The 22,658-nt window shown below is 44.0% G+C and overlaps 1 protein-coding gene across 1 annotated transcript in view; it reads right to left on the bottom strand.

Annotated features, from left to right (window-relative positions):
• The window catches only part of UNKL (unk like zinc finger), an 89,815-nt gene extending 67,517 nt beyond the window's left edge, over positions 1-22,298 (bottom strand). The window contains 2 exon segments of the mRNA XM_088451872.1: positions 19,539-19,748; positions 22,234-22,298. Coding sequence (XP_088307998.1) covers positions 19,539-19,748; positions 22,234-22,298 — 275 coding nt within the window.
• Positions 22,299-22,658: the final 360 nt, after the last annotated feature.

Genomic DNA, 22,658 nt, shown 5'->3' with positions numbered 1-22,658 from the left:
GTGGGACAGGTATGTGGAGATGCTTTATTGATGCGAGAGGGGATTCTGAGCTTGCAGATGCTTGCAGCACAAACACCACTTTTACGTGTTTATTCCAACTTTTTACAAACCTGTACAAAAACACTGAAAAATTACTATACTCAAATTACATTTTCTGTACCACAAAAACGCTGTTGAGACTTTAATTTGATGAAAAACACTTGCTTGCCATCATTTTTCAACAATAAAAACAAAGTGCAAGGATCAGCCATTTGACAAATTTTAAAAACTTCCAGTACTTTCCTTATGGCCACTATTAGCCTTCTATATGGTCTTGCTATCTCAGTTATCACTTTTTGTGGTCCAGGATGGTTTCCCCACTTTTTCATGCACTTTTCCCAATTTGCATTTTGTAGAAAAGTCGCGCAACCTCGACGAGACTACTGCAAATTGGCATTTCTAATTGGATCTTTGGCGTTTCGGGTGCGCGCATTCCTGCAATGTATGAGAGTTTCATGAAACAAACTCGCACCTAATAGGATTGAGTCCAATAAGTGTTAAAATGACTAGTCTATCCAATAAGTGGAAAGTTCCCTTTAAAAAAAAAAATTAAATGATAACTTCTTTATCTGTTATGAGGAACCATACACATATGATCAGGCCAAGCTGCAGGAGGAAATGAAACCCCAATAACGCCTTTTCAACAGTAACAACCAGCATTTCCTAACAACTGGATGACTATGGCTGATTTCAGTACAAAGCCCTTGTATCTTGATTTTTTTTATTTTAAAAACACAGGTTATTTTTAAAATTAAAAAATAAAGCTACAAGGAAATAACCATGCCAACATATATGCAATTCCACCTCCTTCCTTTCCATTCTCCAATGATGTAAATTAAACTATAATGTATAACAGATAGTATAATTTTTGCTACAAATACCAATATATATTTAAACTGGGGGGAATTCAATTGTTTTTGGGCACCTGATCTCCTGTCTAAAGTGACCGGGATCTATTAAATTGTTTATGCTAATGAGCGCAAGAGCCACAAGTGCCCATTATGTCTGCTCGCACCCTCCTGAGGCAGCGAGCAGATATCCGCGGAAAGTTAGGATTTTGGGCACCAGGCACTGCGCCCATTACTTTGCACGGTTTATCCACTTTACTAGTCTAAACAAGGTGCACTTGGGCGTGACATGCGCGATGAATAATGGGAGCCCACAGCACTCGCATCCATTGGCAAGCATTAAATATTGCCCGTCGGGCGGTTATTACTTACGGGTGCGAGAAGACAACCGAATTGGCCCCAAATCATAATTCAAATAATCAGTCACAAAAAAATATTTAGAGGGGGAATTCAATTGTTTACTCAAGTGGAGGAACGGGAGCTGCAGGTACGAATAAACGATTGAATTTCCCCCAAAATGTCAATTTACTTGTGATATTTCCCAAATTCCTCTGCCTTTTTAAGTTCAGCAAAGAAAATAAAAAAAAATCTAATGTCCTCAATCATTTTTATTCATTTCATATCCAGATAAAGTTGAACAGCGCAGAACTTATGGTGCGTACACATGGTACGATAAAAATGCACGATATGAACGATAACATATCGTTATCGCTCATATCGTGCATTTTGTGTTGCCTTCCAACCCACAAATGACCAGCGATGCGCAGGCACGTATGGCCGTTAACTATATCAACCATCGTCCATGCATGCAGGCCAAGCTGGTCGATATCAACCAGGTTACATCGGGAACCAGGATCGTTGATCGCGGGTCGCTGGCCCGCCGTTGGTGTGCTGGATGATCGATATCGATCATCCAGCACTCCGGGAAGGTGCAGGGAGATCGTTCAGCGATATCGTTATCACTGACAATCGTCCTGCGTGTATGCATCTTTAGTCCATCTGTAATCTTGTGCCAAATACCAATTCATTTCTTTCAGGAGACCTAACAGATGTGAAGACACCAACTCCTCATGGCTTCTGTGCTGCTGCCGCTGTCCAGTTACCACTACTGTTGGCATACATGGTGCGCACATACATGTGGGCTTTATATTCTCAGCAGTGCACAAGACATATAGAAAAGTGGACCTTTAAAATAAACTACATTTTGATATTCAATCACTGCCGCATAATCTAAGCAGCGAGTCATCTCACCAAATGTAGCCTTATGCTGGGCATACACTCTACAATTATCGGGCCAATCTGCCCGATATCAGTGGATCGCCTCGATTATTGTATAGTGTTTGTGTGGCCGACCTAGGGTTAAATATTGATCGGTCAGGCATGTTTGATGGTCCAGCATGCCCGACTGACGCGATATCTGCAAGTTAAAATGTCCACCACATTGGGCAGACATGGAACAGGGAAATGTCTCCTTCCCAGAGGCAGAGCGCAGATATCGGGGGCAATACTCTGTGAGATATCTCACAGTGTATGCCCGAGATATCTGCGGACTGACAGATAAAATGTTGGTCGGTCTGACAGGCATTTTATCTGCCAATGTATGCCCAGCATTACATACAACATGAAAGGTGGAAAATTGGTAAGGGCATTACTGAATTTCTGCCTTCTAAAAATTTTCCAAAAAGTTAGACTAGCAGTTTGGATAATCCCCCACATAGCCAGTAGCTGGTTGCCTGACCACCTCCAACCACTCCACTGGAAAAATGTACACTGAAGTAGTACCAAAAGTCATGGGATAGCAGTATGTAAAGGTAATGGCAGGTGGTGTCACTGTACTTGGACATCTTCGAAATACCCAGACCTGCATCAGTTGTAATCTGACATTTTGTGAGTCAGTTTGAACACCGGCTAGGCTACTCTTGGCAAGGTGACGTGAATTATCGGAGTTCAAACGAGGCATGATAGTGGGTGCCCGACAGATGGGACAATCCATTTCTGAAGTTGTGTGGATATTCAACATTCCTCAATCTATGGTGTTACATGTTTTCCCAGGAATTCCTCATGGAAGGCAATACCAACCACCATGGATGACCATGGGTTCTTAATTATAGTGACCAGCGGCATCTGGCCAGAATTTGTCCATGGTAACAGACAAGCGACACTTACTCAAATCACATCCACATTCAATGCAGGAGATACTACTGACTTGCATATCCAGCATGTGAGTGCAGTGTTCTTTAGCTTCCGTGGCACATGGGAGCAGAAGACCCACCAGAGTACCCCTATGAACAATACGACACCAGACAGTGCCTCACCTAGACTCGTGATGTCGCTAATTGGACCCTGGAGGACTGGTAACATGTGGTGTGGTCTGATGAGTCATGGTTCCAGTTGTTTTGGGCTGATGGTCATGGACCCCAGTTGTCAACAAGGCACTGTGCAGGCTGGTGGTGGGTCCATAATGGTGTGGGGTGTGTTCACGTGGCATGGGTTGGGTCCGCCTGAACATGTCATTGACTGGTAACCGCTATATTGCATTGCTTGTTGACCATTTGCAGCCCTTAATAGACGTCATATACGCTTCATATAATCTAAGCAGCGAGTCATCTCACCAAATGTAGCCTTATGCTGGGCATACAATCTACATATAATCGGGCCGATCCACCCGATATCCCCAGATCGCCTCGATAATTGTATAGTGTTTGTGTGGCCGACCTAAGGTTAAATATCGATCGGTCGGTCATGTTTGATGGTCCAGCATGTCTGACCTACTACGATGGAATATTCCAGCAGGATAATGCATAGTGTAATCGGTCCTAAGTTGTCCAAAACTGGTCAAGGTGCATTCTGGAGAGTTCCGACAAATGTAGTCACCACGTTCATCCAACATGAACCCAAACGAGCATTTATGGGATGTGGTGGAAAGGTCCATTTGCACCCAAGATCCTGCACCTACAAATATCTGTGGGAAACTATCCAGATGACATGGGTCAACATCTCTATAGTGGTCTTCCGTAGACTTGTGGAATCAATGCCATGTCGAGTTGCTGCACTTCACCGCGCTAGAGGGGTCCTACACGATATTAGGCACCTATTCCATGACTTGGCACTTGAGTGTATAATGGGTCAATAACTATCTAAACTATTTTACAAGAAGAAGAAGCCAAGCAGCAAGTGGCTGTGCCCGCAGGTGCCAGAAACGTCAGTTTAGTTCTAACAGTTCTTCCTTTACAGACAAGCAGCAAAAATGTTATGGCTTAGACTTCCCTTAAGGCCCAATTCCAATGCTAAATCTGATATTGGAAGACAATGCTACTAAATTCCAGACCATAAAACAAAAAGCAATATCATATTGCAGTTAACAAGACAAAAGGCCCAATTCTAAGTAGGACGAAACAGCAGGCGATTCTCCATCAGGCCCTAGCAGCCTACTTATTACCTCATGCTATTGCGATTATCCGGCCGTGTTTGCAGAACATCCATGCATATGAATGTAGAAGTCTTGTGCACCAATTGATTATCTGTCTGCAGCCATCATCACTTGTATTGGACTTGCATACACTCCACATCGGGTGCAGAGATTCAAAGTCCCATCTCAGTCCTTACAATATGAACAAGCACGGAAGTCGGCTTACCAGCCCACAACACTCCCACAAGATGGATCAGGTCCTTACGATCATCGCTGCCCTGTTACTGCCGATAAATTGCCAATTTTACGGAACCGGGGCCGTCAAAGGACGGACAAACCCATCTGCACTTGCAATCTCTGTCCGTAAGCGTATGCATTGGGCGGCACGGTGATTTCTTTCTACAGTGCCTGCACAGTTTGTGGATATCCACAGGATCTGTCTGCATTTCCCCCTGCAACCAACCCAGAATCAGCCCCAAAATATGTATAATGAAATTCCAAATTATTGCGGAACAATAGTTAGCTTTGGTTCTAATTGATCCAGGGCACCATCTGTGTGGAGCTTGTATATTCTCCTCATGATTGCGTGGATTTGCTACCAAACACCAAAAAACATACTGATGGGTTAAATTGACTCTAGAGTGAGATAGTGAGTGTTATAGAATATAGATTGTAAGCTCCGCTGGGGCATGGGATGAAGTGATGGATTCAAATATTCCCTGTAACCCGCTTCGTAACAATATGTAGATGATATACAGTCAGGTGCATAAATATTGGGACATTGACAGAATTTTCATATTTTGGCCTCTATTCACCACCACAATGGCTTTGAAATGAAACAAACAAGATGTGCATTAACTGCAGACTTTCAGATTTAATTTGAGGGTAATTACATCCAAATCAGGCGAACGGTGTAGGAAATACAACGGTTTCTATATGTGCCTCCCACTTTTTAAGGGGCCAAAAGTAATGGGACAAACTAAACAATCCTAAATCTAACTTTCACTTTTTAATACTTTGTTGCAAATCTTTTGCAGGCAATTACAGCCTGAAGTCTGGAACGCATAGACATCACCAGACACTGAGTTTCATCCCTGGTGATGCTCTGCCAGGCCTCTACTGCAAATATCTTCAGTTCCTGCTTGTTCTTGGGGCATTTTCCCTTCAGTTTTGTCTTCATCAAGTGAAATGCATGCTCAATCGGATTCAGGTCAGGGGATTGACTTGGCCATTGCATAACATTCCACTTTTTAGCCTTAAAAAACTCTTTGGTTGCTTTTGCAGTATGCTTCGGGTCATTGTCCATCTGCACTGTGAAGCGCTGTCCAATGAGTTCTGAAGCATTTGACTGAATATGAGCACATAATATTGCCCAAAACACTTCAGAATTAATTCTGCTGCTTTTGTCAGCAGTCACATCATCAATAATTACAAGGGAACCAGTTCCATTGGCAGCCATACATGCCCACGCCATGACACTACCACCACCATGCTTCACTGATGAGGTGGTATGTCTTGGATCATGAGCAGTTCCTTGCCTTCTCCATACTCTTCTCTTCCCATCACTCTGGTACAAGTTGATCTTTGTCTCATCTGTTCATAGGATGTTGTTCCAGAACTGTAATGGCTTTTTTAGATGTTGTTTGGCAAACTCTAATCTGGTCTTCCTGTTTTTGAGGCTCACCAATGGTTTACATCTTGTGGTGAACCCTCTATATTCACTCTTGTGAAGTTATCTCTTGATTGTTGACTTTGACACATATACACCTACCTCCTGGAGAGTGTTCTTGATTTGGCCAACTGTTGTGAAGGGGTTTTTCTTCACCAGGGAAATAATTCTTCTGTCATCCACCACAGTTGTTTTCCCTGGTCTTCCTTGTCTTCTGGTGTTGCTGAGCTCTCTGGTGCGTTCTTTCTTTTTAAGAATGTTCCAAACAGTTGATTTGGCCACACCTAATGTTTTTGCTATCTCTCTGATGGGTTTGTTTTGATTTTTCAGCCTAATGAAAAAGAATTGCTTCACTGATAGTGACAGCTCTTTGGATCTCATATTGAGAGTCGACAGCAACTGATTCCAAATGCAAATGTCACACCTAGAATCAACTCCAGACCTTTTACCTGCTTAATTGATAATGAAATAACGAGGGAATAGCCCACACCTGTCCATGAAATAGCTTTTGAGTTGATAGTCCCATTACTTTTGGCCCCTTAAAAAGTGGGAGGCACATATAGAAACCGTTGTAATTCCTACACCGTTCACCTGATTTGGTTGTAATTACCCTCAAATTAAATCTGAAAGTCTGCAGTTAAAGCACATCTTGTTTGTTTAATTTCAAAGCCATTGTGGTGGTGAATAGAGGAAAAAATATGAAAATTCTGTCAATGTCCCAATATTTATGCAGCTGACTGTATGTATGTATGTATGTATGTATGTATGTATGTATATATGTGTATATGTATATATGTATGTATGTATGTGTATATGTATATATGTATGTATGTATGTGTATAATATATATATATATATATATATATATATATATATATATATATATATAATTATTATTACCAGTTATTTATATAGTGCACACATATTCCGCAGCACTGTACAGAGAATATTTGCCCATTCACATCAGTCCCTGCCCCAGTGGAGCTTACAATCTATGGGCCTGATTCAGAGCCGCTCGTAAGCGGCCGCTCGTTCGTTCCGAGCGATGTTAGCCCAACTGCGCATGCGTACGGATCGTTATACGCATGCGCTAACCAGTCAGTGCGGCCCAAATTCATGTGCTCGCAAAATAGCGAATGCCTGCTATTTTGAGTGACAGAAAGAGGCGTATGTGGGTGGTAACAGGGGAAGGTGCTTGAAAATGGGGAGTGGAAATCAGAACGCAGGCGTGCTTAAAGGTCAAAACGGGCGTTTTATGGGTGTGCATATTTAAAACAGCAGCATCATTGACCACGTCACTGGGTTATTTTATAGTCAGAACTGCTCGCAAAATTGTGGTAGCAAACACCAACCCCAAGAATAGCGAGCAGTTCATACCCTTGTCGATGTACTCGATTAATATAATAAATAGCGGACATGACGTAGGATGCGAGCGGCCAGGGGGCGTATTTTTCCAAAAAACGAACGCAAGTTTTGTTCGCTCGTTCAGACATAGAGGCGTGAACAGACCGCAAACAGCGAACGGTTCATTTGAATAGCCACCCCTTGTTTTAGAACGAACGACCGCAAATAGCGAGTGGCTCTGAATGAGGGCCTATGTTCCCTATCACATGCACACACACATACGCCCTAGGGTTAATTTTGTAGGGAGCCAATTAACCTACCAGTATATTTTTGGAATGTGGGAGGAAACCGGAGCACCCGGAGGAAACCCACGCAAGCACAGGGAGAATATACAAACTCCACACAGTTAGAGCCGTGGTGGGAATCGAACCCACGACCTCAGTGCTGTGAGGCAGTAATGCTAACCATTACACCATCTTTGCTATATTAGTGGGCAACAAATAAATGAAAGTAGCCTACATGGACTATTGACTACGTATATCAAAGGGGGGAATTTAATTGATGTTTGGGCGCCCATAAGTAATGGGTGCCCGACGGCAGCTATTCAATTGTTTTCCGATCAGGTGCAAAGGCATGATTTCTGCTCACTGCCTCCTGAGGTGGGGAGCAGAAATCTGTGAAAAGCAAACTGTTTGGGTGCCCTAACCAGGACTTTGTACGGATGTATCAGCTTTACACGGTAAATCAGTTGCATTTGGGCACAACAAGTGTGATAACTAATCTGTGTCCCATTGGAGAAATAACTGAATTGCTCTGTCGGGCCCCTGTTACTTATCGCCGCCTTAAAATCAATTGAATTCCATTCTTAGAATGTGTAAAGGCTGCGTAAAATGCAGAGTAAACTGTTAGACAGGAATTGGTATGAAATACCGTCGGCCGCACGGCCGGCGGTTCGATTCCCGTCAGCGGCAGCCCGACAGAAGCAGAGTGCGACACAGCGGAAGCCCGACAGCGCTGGAAATCCCGATCGTGGATAGGTAAGTATCCAATAACCTAACCTAACTCCCCTAACCCTTCTTAGGGGTGCCTCCCTAACTTCCCCCCCAAGTGCCTAACCCTTATCCCCCCTCTAAGTGCCTAACCCTAACCACCCCCTTCCCCGCTGCCTAAACCGGGGGGGTGCCAAACCCTAAGTCCCCCCCGGGGGTGCCTAACCCTCCCTCCCCCTAGCCTAACCCTCCCGGGGGGTGCCTAACCCTTAGTCCCCCCCAGGTGCCCTAAACCTAACCCTCCCCCCCGCGGCGCCCGGCATCACTACGATCGTGATGCCGGGCGCCGGTCTCCCGGCGTCGGGGAAATGCGGGCGTCTACATCTAGACGCCCGGCAATTCACCCTTGCCAGGATAAGACAGTCGGGAAGCCGGCTGCCGGTATTTAGGCAGTCGGCTTCCCGATTGCCTCCCGTTAGACATACCCAGATAAGTCACATTGTCAATGGGATATATTTTTCGTTCTCTCACAACTGATGCAATATGAGAATGGAACATGCCAAGCATCCATCCATCCATCATCAGCTTCAATCTCAATCTCTTTTAAAAGAGCAACATAACCCTTACCATCCATAAATCAGTCACTGGTAACCTGTGGCTCACCCGCTGTTGTGAAACTAAAATCCCAACATGTACCTGTATGAACTGTAGTCCCACAACAGTGGGGAAGAAACAGACTAAAAACCAAATACACATAAAACCATTGTTCTTTACCAGTATATAGCTTATCACAGTAATGGGAGAATCAGATGGGACCACTTTAACTACTTGCTAAGTGCTAAACAATTGTCCTAAATTCTCGCAGCACCCATTCAATCATCTGTTTATGTGATGTCTAATTCCGTTGCTTGCATTCCCTTCCAGGAACTCTAGGCTCTGAGTAGCTTTTTGAAAGCAATAGAAAACAAAACAAAAAAAATGTTTGCAGATAGACAAAGTGTAAGTGGTTTGCATAATGCATGGGATTTAAACAGGTGAGTGTGTAGCCTGCACGGTATTTTATTCTCATCACATCAATGCTGTCATAGCAACAGAGATCAGCCAGCGGATGATAGGCCTCCAAGCATCTTCCTTTTACTTAGCAGCCTGTGGAAGTAGAAATAAAGGTGAACGCTTTCTAGAGGCTTTGGCAATTTCTTATTGTGGATCATTGTGTTTCCATAGCATTAGACAATACGGTAAGCCAATTGGATCTGAGCTTGGCAATCTCCGTTCTATTTTTGGGTGCTTTATGAAAATGCAAAAGACAAAAATAAAGCTACTAGAGAATTGCCTACTTAGGTTAGTAATTAAACCTGTACTTGCAGTAAACATGAATATCAATTATTCCTGAAGTGCTGAATATGGTGCAGTCAAGAAAATATTGTGGGCTAACAAGGCAAAAGCCTCATAATTACTGGCACTAAAACATGTTTACTAATGGTTTTCATAAAACTAGTATTGTGCATGTAAAACAGTCTGACAATGGAATCTCTTTTTTCCCCCACATGTTCGGGAGCATTGACGTTTTTTCCACTCTCAGTTCAATAGGCGTAGCTCCAAACAACTGCACGGAGGTCAATGAAGCGCACTTTTCTAACCTCCCGAAAGCCAGTAAAAACCAATAAAACCACATAAACTGCATTGCGTTTTTGTATGTGTATGTATTTAAAAGACTGAATAATTTTGAAACATGCATCTGTGACACAGCGGGAAGTCATTTTGTCCAGCCAAGCACAGGCATAATTCTCAAAATATAACCCGTAAAGAAAACTTGGGGTGAGAACCCCAATACAATGAGATACAGATATTTATATTTACCACCTACTTCAAAAGGCAAATATTGACACCATCCATCATGAAGCCTCTCACCAGAACCATCATCTCACACACTCTCATAAAACTTAGAAAAGGGGTGGGGAACTATGTTTCTGGCAAGGGTCATTTTGATATATATACCATTATTTGTGGGCCTGGTGCATGCCACACCCCGCCCCTCCGAATGACGTCACACGTGGGCAGGGTCACAATCACCAGTGATTACAGCAATGCCCGGAGCATACTGAGGATACTCCAGGGAGCTGTAGGGGCAGCACTGTGACAGTCTGAAGCGTCCTAAGGACACCCCAGACGGCACTACTGTATAGAGCTTGGCTGCGGGGTGCCATTCTAGGCACCCTGCTAGCCAAGTGAGGCTAGCAAAAAAAAGCTCAGACAGCCAGACTAAATGATTCCATGGGCCTTATATTTCCCCCAGGCAGGAGGTTCCCTATCCCTGACTTAGAACAATGTTTTCACACTCCTCTCTTCCATCTTAATCCAGTTACCTCCACTCCTGTCAACCCCATGCTTGTCTGCACACAGCTCCCCTCTCCAACCAGTCTCTTCATTTTTAGCTTGCCTTCCATCCTGGAACATGAACTCTATGGAATACTCAATAAACATTCTATCAGCCCTACTTCTCTCTGCAGACCATTTTCGCACTCAATTCTCGACACTATACTATTTGAGGCAGCTGAAAGAAATCAACAATTTACTCATGGTGGCGTTGAAGAGTCACGTCCCTCCTCATCCTCCTTGACCACTTTGCCCTTAAACATAAAATTAACCACTCTGTTCTCCTTTCAACCCTTTGCTTCCATTGCTTTTGCAGCACTTTCTCTTGGTTTAACTTCCAGCTTGCCAAGCACTCTTTCATACTTCATTCTTCTGACACATGCTCCCCTCCATTTTTTATGGTGTCTCAAGGCTCTGTTATCTGCACTCAGCTTTTCTCTCTGTGAACCAATATTCTCCTTCAACCTCTACTACCACCAACACTACGTCCCATTCCCTGAACTCGCTACTTTTCTTTTATTCTGCATGCTCAACTGCTGTTCTGCCACTTCCACCTTGATGTTCAAATGCTACCCAACTCTCAACATGTCCTAGAGCTTAATGTCTTCCCCCCCCTCCGAGCGTCACTAGCCCCCCTCCCTGATGTTTGACAACTTCCCCAAATACCCAAGGGCCACTACCCTAGTGTCATCCTTGACTCTGCCCTCAGCTTCCCTCCACTCTGTCTTATCACTGCCTTCTTCCAAACATTATACAGCTCTCTGCTCTGGTGCTTCTAGCACACTCTAGACTGTATCTCAACAGTTTGTTGCAATAGCCATCGTAAGCCAAAGATACAATGTGGAAAATGCAAATTGGAAAAGAAAATACAGTATGCAGATGAGATTCTCTCTAGAGTGTTAACGGTAAACCCAGACTATGTGTCTTAGGCCCAACAATGGGCCTGATTCAGCATGGATCACAACTGCAACAGCGTACGCAGATCGATCGATGGTGCGTACGGTGCATGCGCAGAATAAAAGCCATCGCAAAGTGAGTGACAGGCTGTGAGCGTTTGGGGGTGGTGACGGGGAGTGTTTGAGAAATGCAGGCGTGCCTGTCCGTTTGAACGCCGTTTCCTGGGCGTGAATAAATTAGCCGAGACAGCATATGCAGCTTGAGTACTCACTGCGTTCAACAAGACTTGTCGTTTCTGCGGCAGGTGAGACCTGATGTAATTCTGCGTGAGGGGCCGGTGTTACGATGTATACGCAGGACTGAAAGCTATTACGGATGAGAGATAGCAGTAGTGGGCGTTTCTATGCTGGTTGTGAGACAGCTTTGCGATTGCATTCATTAGCATATTTTCGCATGAAGACCTCCGTGCGAATACAGAGATGCGATTGCAAAAGCAATCCATGCTGAATCAGGCCCAAAATCTGCAGCATTGTGGCTCTGCTGACTGGAGATTGTTACTACAAACCAAAAGAACCCAAAACATTACCTAAGTTTTTATACCAGACCATTTACACTACAGTTGTGTTGGCAGCACAGTTGGTAGAATGGGTATCAATACTGTCTCACAGCACTGAGGTCTTGGGTTTGATTCCTGTGCAGGGGCCAAAACTGTGTGGAGTTTATATATTCTCCCTGTGCTTGCGTGGGTCTGTCCGGGCAATGCAAGCGAGCTTGCAGAAGGAGGAGATCTTCACATGTGCATACCTTCAAACATCCAAGTTGTACGCAAACCATCGGTTTTGCGTAACACTGAATTAGGCCCTAAGTATGAATTTAAATTAGCCTATTGGGTAAAAAGTGGGGTAAATCACACCTGCCAACACGTAGAGATCCCATAACACAGCTCAGTCACTCAATCAACCCTGCACAACAAAGTCACACACAAACGTTTATGCATCTTGAGAACTTAGGGCCTGATCCAGAGCCGCCCGCTCTGAATCAGGGCGTTTTTTGTTTTTTTTGGAGCGTCCTCCTGGACGCTCGCATAGCTGTGGGTTGCCACCCACAGCTTATGCGAGCGTCCATGATGATGGTCGCGATGGCCAAGACCATCACGACCATCGGGCTTGCGACGAGACCCTGCAGTAGGGTCTCGGTGACCGCAAGCCCTGGAGTGATTTTGGCTCTGTCAGAGCCAAAATCACTCCCACTGACATCACTAGTGATGTCAGTGGAGCCGGACCCAGACGGTAGGCGTTCCCATGGGAACGCCTCCGTCTGGCAGCCACGCCTCCGGCACGCCCACCAAAGGGGGCGTGCTGTCACTCAACATCGACAACATGCCCCCTTTGGTGCGAGACCCAGAGTCCCTGGGTCTCGCGCATGCGCACAACGGAGCTCCCTCCGTCGTGCGCATGCGCACCATGGCACCATCGACCCGCTTGCGAGTGGGTCTGAATCAGGCCCTTAGCTCCTGAACCAGAGGTGCATGCTATGCCAATGCCGCATGCAAGCGACCAATGTTACCATTCTGCAGGTGTCTGCGTCGCTTTGCGCATGCCTCCCTATGGTTACCGCCAAAAGTCATAGAGAGGCAATTTTAGTGGTAACAGGAGGGTAGCTAGTCAGGCAGGTGCATCTTAAGATGCAATTACACTGACCCCCGAAAGCCATGTTCAGGTGGGGAAATTGTACCTGCCATTGGGTTGGTGCAATCCCTGATGGTGTGTCTTAATACGTACAGCGGCAGATTAGCGCCACCATCTCTGTACGAATCTCATCGGCTGCAGTATTAATAAAAAGATGCAGTCACTCTGAGGCACCTCTAAATCACGCAGTTATTCTCTCCCATATACTAATGTAACAGATAAATGACTGCCCTGCACATACTGTACCCAATTAGCGCCATATCAATGCAGCCAAGTATCCTATAAACAACCAGGAGGGTTATTGTGCAATAAAATGCTTAGAGCAATCACATAAGGCAGACAGAACAGCCTGGGAGATAGCAGGGAATTTATTACAGCACTACATTAGAACCATGTGACCCAAGCACAACCAATAGAACGCAGAATTGCATGCATTACTTCAACAAAGGAATTTGTCTAATGTAAACAAAGGCGAAAGAGAAAATGAGACCGGAAATAATATGAGATGATTACAGGGGGAAGTTAATAAGCAGCAGTGAAACTCAGTGACAGCAGTTCACACAGTGGACCAACAGACCCATCATTTAGATCTGGAAAGGCCACTGATGGTGAAACCTGTAGCAGTGACAAGCAAAGATGCGTCTCTGCAAATGGGTCTAGTCTCCAGCAGTCAACATACAATACACATTATGAATGTTTCCACAAGCCTCTGTAGTATTGTTCATTTAGCAAAAAAAGTAAAGAATTATACAAATAGAAACACACAACAGGCTTTTAGATGCATTAAGGGCATATGAAAAATGTAAAAAAACAAGAAAAATAATGACAGGGAAAACGGTTCTCAAACTTTGGCACAATATAAGTGGTTTTTAGCATGTTATTCGTATGTGATGCAATCAAGCTTTATACACAAAGGTAACCTGAAAGTTATGTACTTAAAAGCACTACCCCAAACGTTAAGTTTTTATATAACAGCTTTGATGGCAAAATACTTTGTTAAAAACCCTTTCAGACAGAGAAAAGGACCTGGTAATTTGCCGTGGCAAGCCAGGTCGAAATTCCCGGGACTTTGACCCTGGTCACCACCAGAGTTATTTCCTGGGTCCGACCCGGGTTGCCTGCTGTCTGAAAGGATGCAATCTGGGTTATTTAGCCAGGGTTACAGTAAAAGCTTCTCATTGGCATTGGCAGTTCAGGAGTGCTGACACCCACTTTTCATCTTTGTGAGCCTGTTACAAAATATCCACTTCTAATGACTCACACATTTGGCAGGTTTCACAGGGGTCGACCTGGGAATAACCCGGGAATAACCCGTGTCCAAGTTGCAGTGTATAGGGGGGGGAACGGGGGTAGGAGCTGTTAAGGTTGATGTATGAAGCAATGAAGAGAGTGAAGTGGACCAGTGGAGAAGTTGTCCATAGCAACAAATCAGTGTCTGACACTGTAACGTAGCATTTCGCATGCAGATACACCCGCATTCGCACACAGAATATAGGCATGCCGCATCTCATTTTATTCAGCAGAAGCTGCTTGTGCCTTCTATTCGTACACTGTGCGAATAAGACGCATTTGAAGGAAAAACGTCGCATGAAAAGACGCTAGACGCTACAGAGTCACGCCACGGCATGGCGCAACTAGAAGGGCTGTTATACTGATGTGGACATATCAGTATAACCTCCTCCCATATCGTATGATGGGGAGTCCAGATGGCATATGGTACATTTAAAAAAATCAGAGACTGAATTCCTATAACATCAAGAGCAGAGCGCGTGTATATGAAATAACTAATACACACTTGGGCATTTCTGTAAAAGCAACTTTGCTTGTCAAACACAGGGGGAGATGTATCAAACTGTGTAAAGAGGGCATTTGGTGAAGTTGCTCATCACAACCAATCAGCATCTAGCTATCATTTTATAGAAAGTACTTAATGATAGCTGTATGACTGGTTGATAAGTGCAACTTCTCCACTTGTCCTCTTTAATAACCCCTATCGTTTGTCAGTTCAGGGCCTCATTTATTAACGAACGACTTTTATCACTCACAACAAGTGATAAAACTCCTTGCGTATAAAAAAAATAGTGCTGCAGCCAATCAGCACCCAACTGTCATTTTTCAAACAGATGTCAGTTAGGAGCTGATTGGCTGGAGCACCACTATCATACGCAACAGGTTTTATCACTCATTGTGAGTGATAAAACTTGTTGATAAATGAGTAATCACTGCACGCTGAGCAATGTTGTCCCAAGTTGATCTAAAACACCAGGTACGCATTTGTATGTGGCTAGCTTTTGGAGTCTTAAATGTAGTCATGTAATGCCAAGGTGTAAACTGTATTTAAATGGCTCCGATTGTGACCCACAATTGAATGTTATAGCTCTGTGTAAATTGTTGGTATGGAGCACAAACAGAGTGGAATTACATCGGGCAATTGCAGGTACAATCCCTATGGTTACCCCAACTTCTTCCCACCGATGTTCGACTACAGTGAATACCGGTGCAGCTGCTGTTTCTAGTTTCCGTGTTTCAAGCGGTGTGATTAGCGTGGCTGCTGGCATTGCGTGCGCTATATGGGGGATGGGGAGGGGCCAGCTCTTGGAACAGTGGGGTCCACTTGTATCTCCAGCACGTTTCGTACTTTGTCAAAGTAGATCAGTATGTTGGAGACACAAGCGTACCCCACTGTTCTACTAGCCAGCCACTCCTGGTCACCCACATTTGGCACGCGCTCACGAAAATGGGGCGTAGTTGACCAAGGAGGGAGCATGTCCTCATGACATGTCACCAATTTGTCACTCTTGTGGGGCATACCCAGCACTTACGGGGCTTCCCCCAAACTCTCTCCTCACTGTGAATAGATGACGTGCGCACAGCATCTATTCACCCGGCGGCGATTGGAAACCACAACTTGTCCCACCCGCGGGATGGCAGAGGGCAGACTGCTTTAACTGGGGTGCCGCTACAAAGGTCAGGGCGCATTTTGCCACTTTAATATCGGGCAGGACGCGCTGCCTCGCTAAAACAGCCTAGCGGAAACACTCATTTATGAATGGAACATTAATCAAATCAACCAATGATTCTGCTGCTGGTTTACACCTTTGATTGTCTGGAAACCTTAGTGTGTACAAGTAAATGAATTTTACTTGGTGCCCAGCAAGTTTAAAAAAAAAAAACAAACAAAAAAAATTTATTATGTATATCTATATTTCCACATTTTGTTGAGACTGTGTTTTTATAATTTTCAGTAACAATATTTTCATTATTTTAATAAATTGCATTACTGATGTTACATATTTTCCCCATGGCTCCTTTTGTTTTAATTAAAGTTGGCAACAAGTGCAGCTTAACCATTTCTTAATTCATTCTCTACTAGGGAGTGCTTTTATCCCTACCCTGTGACTTCTGCTGTTACCAAAATTACATATACACATTCAGAGATGGACGGTATGGCACAGCCGCAAGATGCAGCTGTGCAACACCGTAAAACTCAAATGAAATGCAGCAGAAGGCGTCTGCAGGAAATAGACACCTCCTTGCTGCACATCTGCGATCTGAGTGCAGCGTCCGTAGATGCGGCCTTGGATCACCGACCGAATAGATAGTCGTGATGGTTGCTCCTTTGGCCGGACTGTGTAAGCTGAGACTTACTCAGCCTAGCCTGGCCTAGCAGTTTGCGAGGCCAGGAAATCTGTATCCACTGACAACCCTGGCCTTGTCCCTCCTGGAAAACGGGGGCGATATGCCCGTTTCCGGGAATGCTGGCCAGCAACGCTACGCGCTCCCAAATGCTGCAGCATGTCAATCATGATGCGACTTGGTGGATCTGCAAGTGAGATTGCTGGACCCGTTCTGCACATGCACAGACTCCAAAATATTTGGAGATGTACGCAGACCCAATGGTTTGCGTGCATCTCTGAAACAGGCTCATAGACAGATTTTTTTTTAGTCACAAAACCATCCTATGCCAACGAGATAATTCTTTTTTTTTCTTTTTTATAGATTTTTAAAGAGTCCTGCAGGCAGGTGGCAGAGAAGGCTTTGCTGCCTTAGTGAATTTGAGGTGTGTCCTATGCCTGCATCACTTACTATCTAACTCAAGGCTTTATTATCAAATACATAAAAAGCATGGCTGAAGGGGGTGTGTGCACAAGGGGGCGTGTACGTTTCCTTAAACTGCAAACAAAGCAGTGATCTTTCATAGAAGCACCAAGTTTACACAACTAGTAAAATCAGTAGCTCGGGCCAAAACTATGAAGCAATCTAAAACGCAGACGCCAACTGCAAAAGCATTTTAAAAAGGCCCCATCATAAACAGTACAGTTCCTGCATGTCGAGAGTATAAATAACCTACTAAAGGATACTTTAGGAACTTGATAAGGCTTCATGAGAAAAAGCTGCAATTTATTTATAAAAGGGCAATTGTCGGAGCCTACTATATTCAGGATTGATAAAAAAAAAAAAAAAAATCCAATTAAGATTTATGCTAAAAATCCTTTCTTGGGGGAAAAAAAAACAACAAAACAAAACACGAACTAGTTACTTAACTGTGTAGTATTACCCTGGACAAGACATCTAAATTATTGGGAGGCCTAATGTAAAGCTCGATTTTAGCCCACCATACATTGAAGTGTTAACCATGTCATGTTGACTGCAGGCAAGCCATATGTAAACTAACCTAATAATGTGCTCAACAGTTGTTCAGTACATTGCCATTTATAGAGCTTATACTGTTAGTTTTTGTGCATTCAACCATTAATACATGTTGGACTTTTCCAAGGATTAAGATGTGAACAGGCATTAGTGACAGATGATCAATGACCAGTACGACAGCTGCCCTTTGCAAGCAGATTGCCCATAGCGAACACACCACAGTCAACACTCAAATGTAAATAAACATTACAGGATGCTTTTTAGATGAAAGTATTATGTTACCAAAACTTACACAGTGTCCCTTCACAACTGTTATGTGTCATCTGACTTATGTAAAAATACATGCAATCACACAAGCTATCAGATATGGCTAAACAGTGCTGTATGTGAGGAGCGCATCCCATTTAAATAAAAAGTCACATCTTTTCATCTGCATGAATAGAAACACAACATATGGGTAAATAGAGTCATTATAGAATGCTATTTATAGTGTTAAACAGTAAATTTCACTTGCTGCTGTAGCGTCAAAAATATTTTAGGTTTATTGCAGAAATAAATAACACACTCAAAATCTAAAATAATCTCTGTATTTCCTTCCCGTAAGAAAATAAAACAAATACATCCTAATTTTAGACCCTAATTGTAGTGTTCACATGTTTTCCCTATTTAATTGTGGCACAAAAAACACTAAACTAAAGTGGCAATTAATTTAATTGCCAACACAAAACACTTATCAAGACTTATTTTACAAAGCCATAAATGCCAAGCACATAGTTACCATGGAAAGGTTTACGAAAGAACTGTAATCCACTTTAGGTGCAAATCTGCCAAGGGGCTGAAAGCAATATACACAATAAAAGGGGCTCATTTGCTGACAGTATCAGGTCTATATCAGATAGTAATTTGACTGTTAGCCTTTATGGACACTGTAAATTGTAGGCAAATTTAAAAAAATGTTGAGACAGATTTATTGTTGAGATAAAAACTTTAAATTTACAGACAGAACATGCTAAACAAAAGTTGCAGTTAAAAACACAATACAAAAAAAAGAAAAAAAAAAAGACATTAGCGACGGATTGTCGCAATGCAGAGATGCCGGAATGAAGGATCGGTGAAATCCAACACCGATTTGCAGATCACGATCAAAATATGATATGATAACAATTTGCAAAATGGTGAAATTCAACATATATGACTTCACTGATTCCCTGATGTATAGTGTAACATCGATGGCCACCGGTCAGCATTTCCGATCCATTTGCAGAATCTGCCAATCTGGTCGGCTAATGTATGGGGGCATTTACCCTTGAATTTAATTTGCATACATGTTGAGTAAGACAACTGGTAAATCTAAATGGATTGAATATAAGCAATTCAGCCACATAATAATGCATATTTAAAGCAACAGTACACATCATCCACGGACTCATAGTTTTGACAAACTACTATAAAATATATTTCAAAGAACAGGGGCCATTATTCAAAGCGCTGGTATTCAACTCAAAAGTATACAATTCAATATTACAAATGGTAATGAAGTGAATCAATGAGAAAAAGTGCCAATAAAAGAGAAAAAAAATAAAAAATTAAGGATATAAAAAAAAAAACAAGTAAAGTGAGAAAACTTACTCATCTCCATCTGGACACATTCCTGTGGTTTCATCGTATTTTGTACAATAAACATCTGGGCTATAGTTAAATGTCCCATCTCGTCTTCGGATTGGTCTGCGACGTCGTTGATTTAAGAAGTGCCAGTGAAAACAGGTAAAAGGTCTATGCTGAGTACATTTGTGCTGCAAAAACAGCGGGCACTGCTCGGTCCGAAATTCTTTAAGATACCTAGGTAAAAAATATATATATTTCTACTATATAGAAAGAGCTAAGGTGCGGCATGAGGTGTTCGTATCATAATTTTTTGTGCTTCAAGTGAGAAAATTCAGCAGGCGTTATCACACAGTAAATATACTTTAACACACAAAGGGCACGATTAGGGGTGTAAATATACTAAGTTTCAACTTTCTAAGCCGTTGCGTCTTCAGCAGTTTTGGACTCAGGACTCAGGGGTTTTGAGTTTAAAATGATTGCACATTTAAATCCAGTGTCTGCAATGGCTTAAGCTGGGCATCCACTATACAATTTTCTGTCAGATATCTGTCCAATCTGGCTGGTTGGAATGAAAGCCTGGTAATGATTGGGAGCAAATGACAGTCGATCATATGGTTTTAAACACTGAAAAAAGGACAAAAAAAATTGTTCAAATTGGTTAAATTCATGTGTTTTAACCAATTTGTCTGAACAACCATTTTTGGCTATTATCCAGTGTTTGTGAGCAAATAGACGATTGTCATTTGCTCCCATACATTACCAGGTTTTCATTCCAACCAGCCAGATTGGACAGATATCTGACAAAAAAAACTGTACAGTGGATGCCCAGCTTTAGTAAATTAACCCCAAGATGTCGAAATAAAAGAGCAGTAGCAATTACAGCTCTCTTGCCATAAAACGTCAAATACACTGACGTTCCAAACGTCATGGGATAGCAGTATGTAAAAGTAATGGTAGAAGTGTCACCGTACTGTGACATCTTGGAAATGCACAGACCTGCATCAGTTGTAATCTGACATCTCATGAATTCACGGAGTTTGAAAAGGGGCATGATAGTTGGTACCTGACAGATGGGAAATTCCATTTTTGAAGTTGTACGGACATTCATCATTCCTCAATCTATAGTGCCATATGTAGTGTTCCCACTAGGCTGCTTTAGCGGGGCATCAAGCCCAATTTAAAAATGCTCCTTGCTCTTATGGCGGTGCCCTGCTGAATCAGCCTACTAGGTGCCGTCGCCATCCACAGGCTGCAGTGCCCGCTGGGAGTGAAAAGTTGAGGTGAAGCTGATGTCATGAGTGTGCACACGGCATTTGTTCACACTGCAAGAAGAGCTTGGGGGCAGCTCACCATTTCAGTGAGTGATGGGCACGCCCCCACTGTGATGTAAAGGTGGTGCGTCTCAAGTACACTCCCCTTTTCAAGTGACCATAGCCCTTTTTCAGGGGCACACATGCACCCTGCCTGCACAAAATGAACACCAACGTGTGTATCAGGAATACCTCATGGAAGGCATTACCACCCACCATGGACAGTGCAGTGGCTGACCACAGGTGCTTATTGAATGTGACCAGCTTCACCTGTCCAGAATTGTCCGTGGTAACAGACAAGCGACACTGCCTCATATCACATCCACTGTAGGAGGTACCAGACGCATATCCAGCAGGTCAGTGCAGTGTTCTTTAGCTTCCATGGGATATGGGAGCAGAAGACCCAACCAGACGCTTCACCTGGGCTTGTGATATCGCCAGAAGATGAACTTACATTAAACGCACACTCTGGGACATAGATTCCGACACTTGAATCGGAATGTATGCGTTAGCGTGTGTTATCAAGGAGTTTGCCGTGCAGGGAAATTGACTAATAATTGAATAGCTCCAGGCATGAACGCTGCAGGTAATTGAATCTGCCCCCTTAGTAATAACTCCATATGGTAACATTTTAAGACCTAGCAATGGGGGAGTGAATTTCTGGCAACCGACTGGTATATTGAAGCAGAAAGTGTTAGCCTGCACCTTGTACCACTGCTGATATATATATATACATATATACATACACACGATTGATACTGTTTTCTCTGTGTTGGAATATGTGCAGTGTACACACAGGGACATGATGGAAATGTATGGCTCCAGCTGCTACAGACGAGGGACCGCTGGGCATCTCAGTGCCGATTATATGGATATGACGACTTGAAGGAAACCTGATGTTTACATCGATGGAATTTTGGCATCAGCTTGGAAACCAACGGGGAACGCAGGCAGCTGGTGGCAGGGTCCCTAGCTGTGGAGGGGACGGGCAGAAGCCGGGAGGACTGTTGCTGCTGGGAATAATGCAGATATTTGGAAGGAGGGAACGGGTTTTATTTAAAGGGAGAAGCTGTCCAGGAATGAGCAGGCAGCGCTATTCTCAGAGGCGACTTGCGACATACTGACGTGTAACAGGAGCGTTGGAGAAGCAACTCTGCGCTACGCAAGGAGCGCAACGCCTCTGCAAGCAGCGGCGAGCGGAGAAGGCTAGCGGCCGGCTAGGGCGAGGAGCGCGCCCACACCCCCCGCACCGGAGGGTTGTGACCTGCACACGGGAGGGCTCGGGAACCCCTGCTGAGCGATTAGGTGACGCGATAATTATAACAGATACATGCAATGCAGTTCCTGATATAACCCAGCGGTGCACGCCGGTGTCTAAATCCGCCTCCCACCCCGTGCCTGTCACTTACGTGTAGTGAGTCGGTTTCTCGGTCTGCGGGGAGCCGTTCAGCGCCGTTTTCGAAACCGACGGCATTTTCAGTCAAAACAAACATGTGCGCATGCGCGGGAATCCGGGAGCCAGCACTGGCTACGCCCACCTCCCTGACTGACAGCTCCGGCCCTACTCCCACCATCCCCACTGAGAGGAGCGGCGCCCATGCCCCGCCCCGCCCCCGCCCTCAGTGGCCGCTCCGCCCAGCCTAGCCGCAGATATTTCCTAACAGTGAGTGACTTCCCTCAGCCCCTCCTTCCTCTGACAGCACTACCGTGCCCGACTGGCAGTGAGAGGAGTGTGGCTCCGCTGTCTGATGTAGTTGTACGGAGCCAGTGAGGCTCATCCCATACTCGTTCATACTTCCCCTTGTTACCCCAAGCCTTTCCTGTAATAGAAACT

The sequence above is a fragment of the Taudactylus pleione genome, unplaced genomic scaffold (assembly GCF_031769625.1).
Source record: "Taudactylus pleione unplaced genomic scaffold, aTauple2 ptg000032l, whole genome shotgun sequence".
Lineage (NCBI taxonomy): Eukaryota > Metazoa > Chordata > Amphibia > Anura > Myobatrachidae > Taudactylus > Taudactylus pleione.
This window is presented reverse-complemented; position numbering and strand designations above follow the sequence as displayed.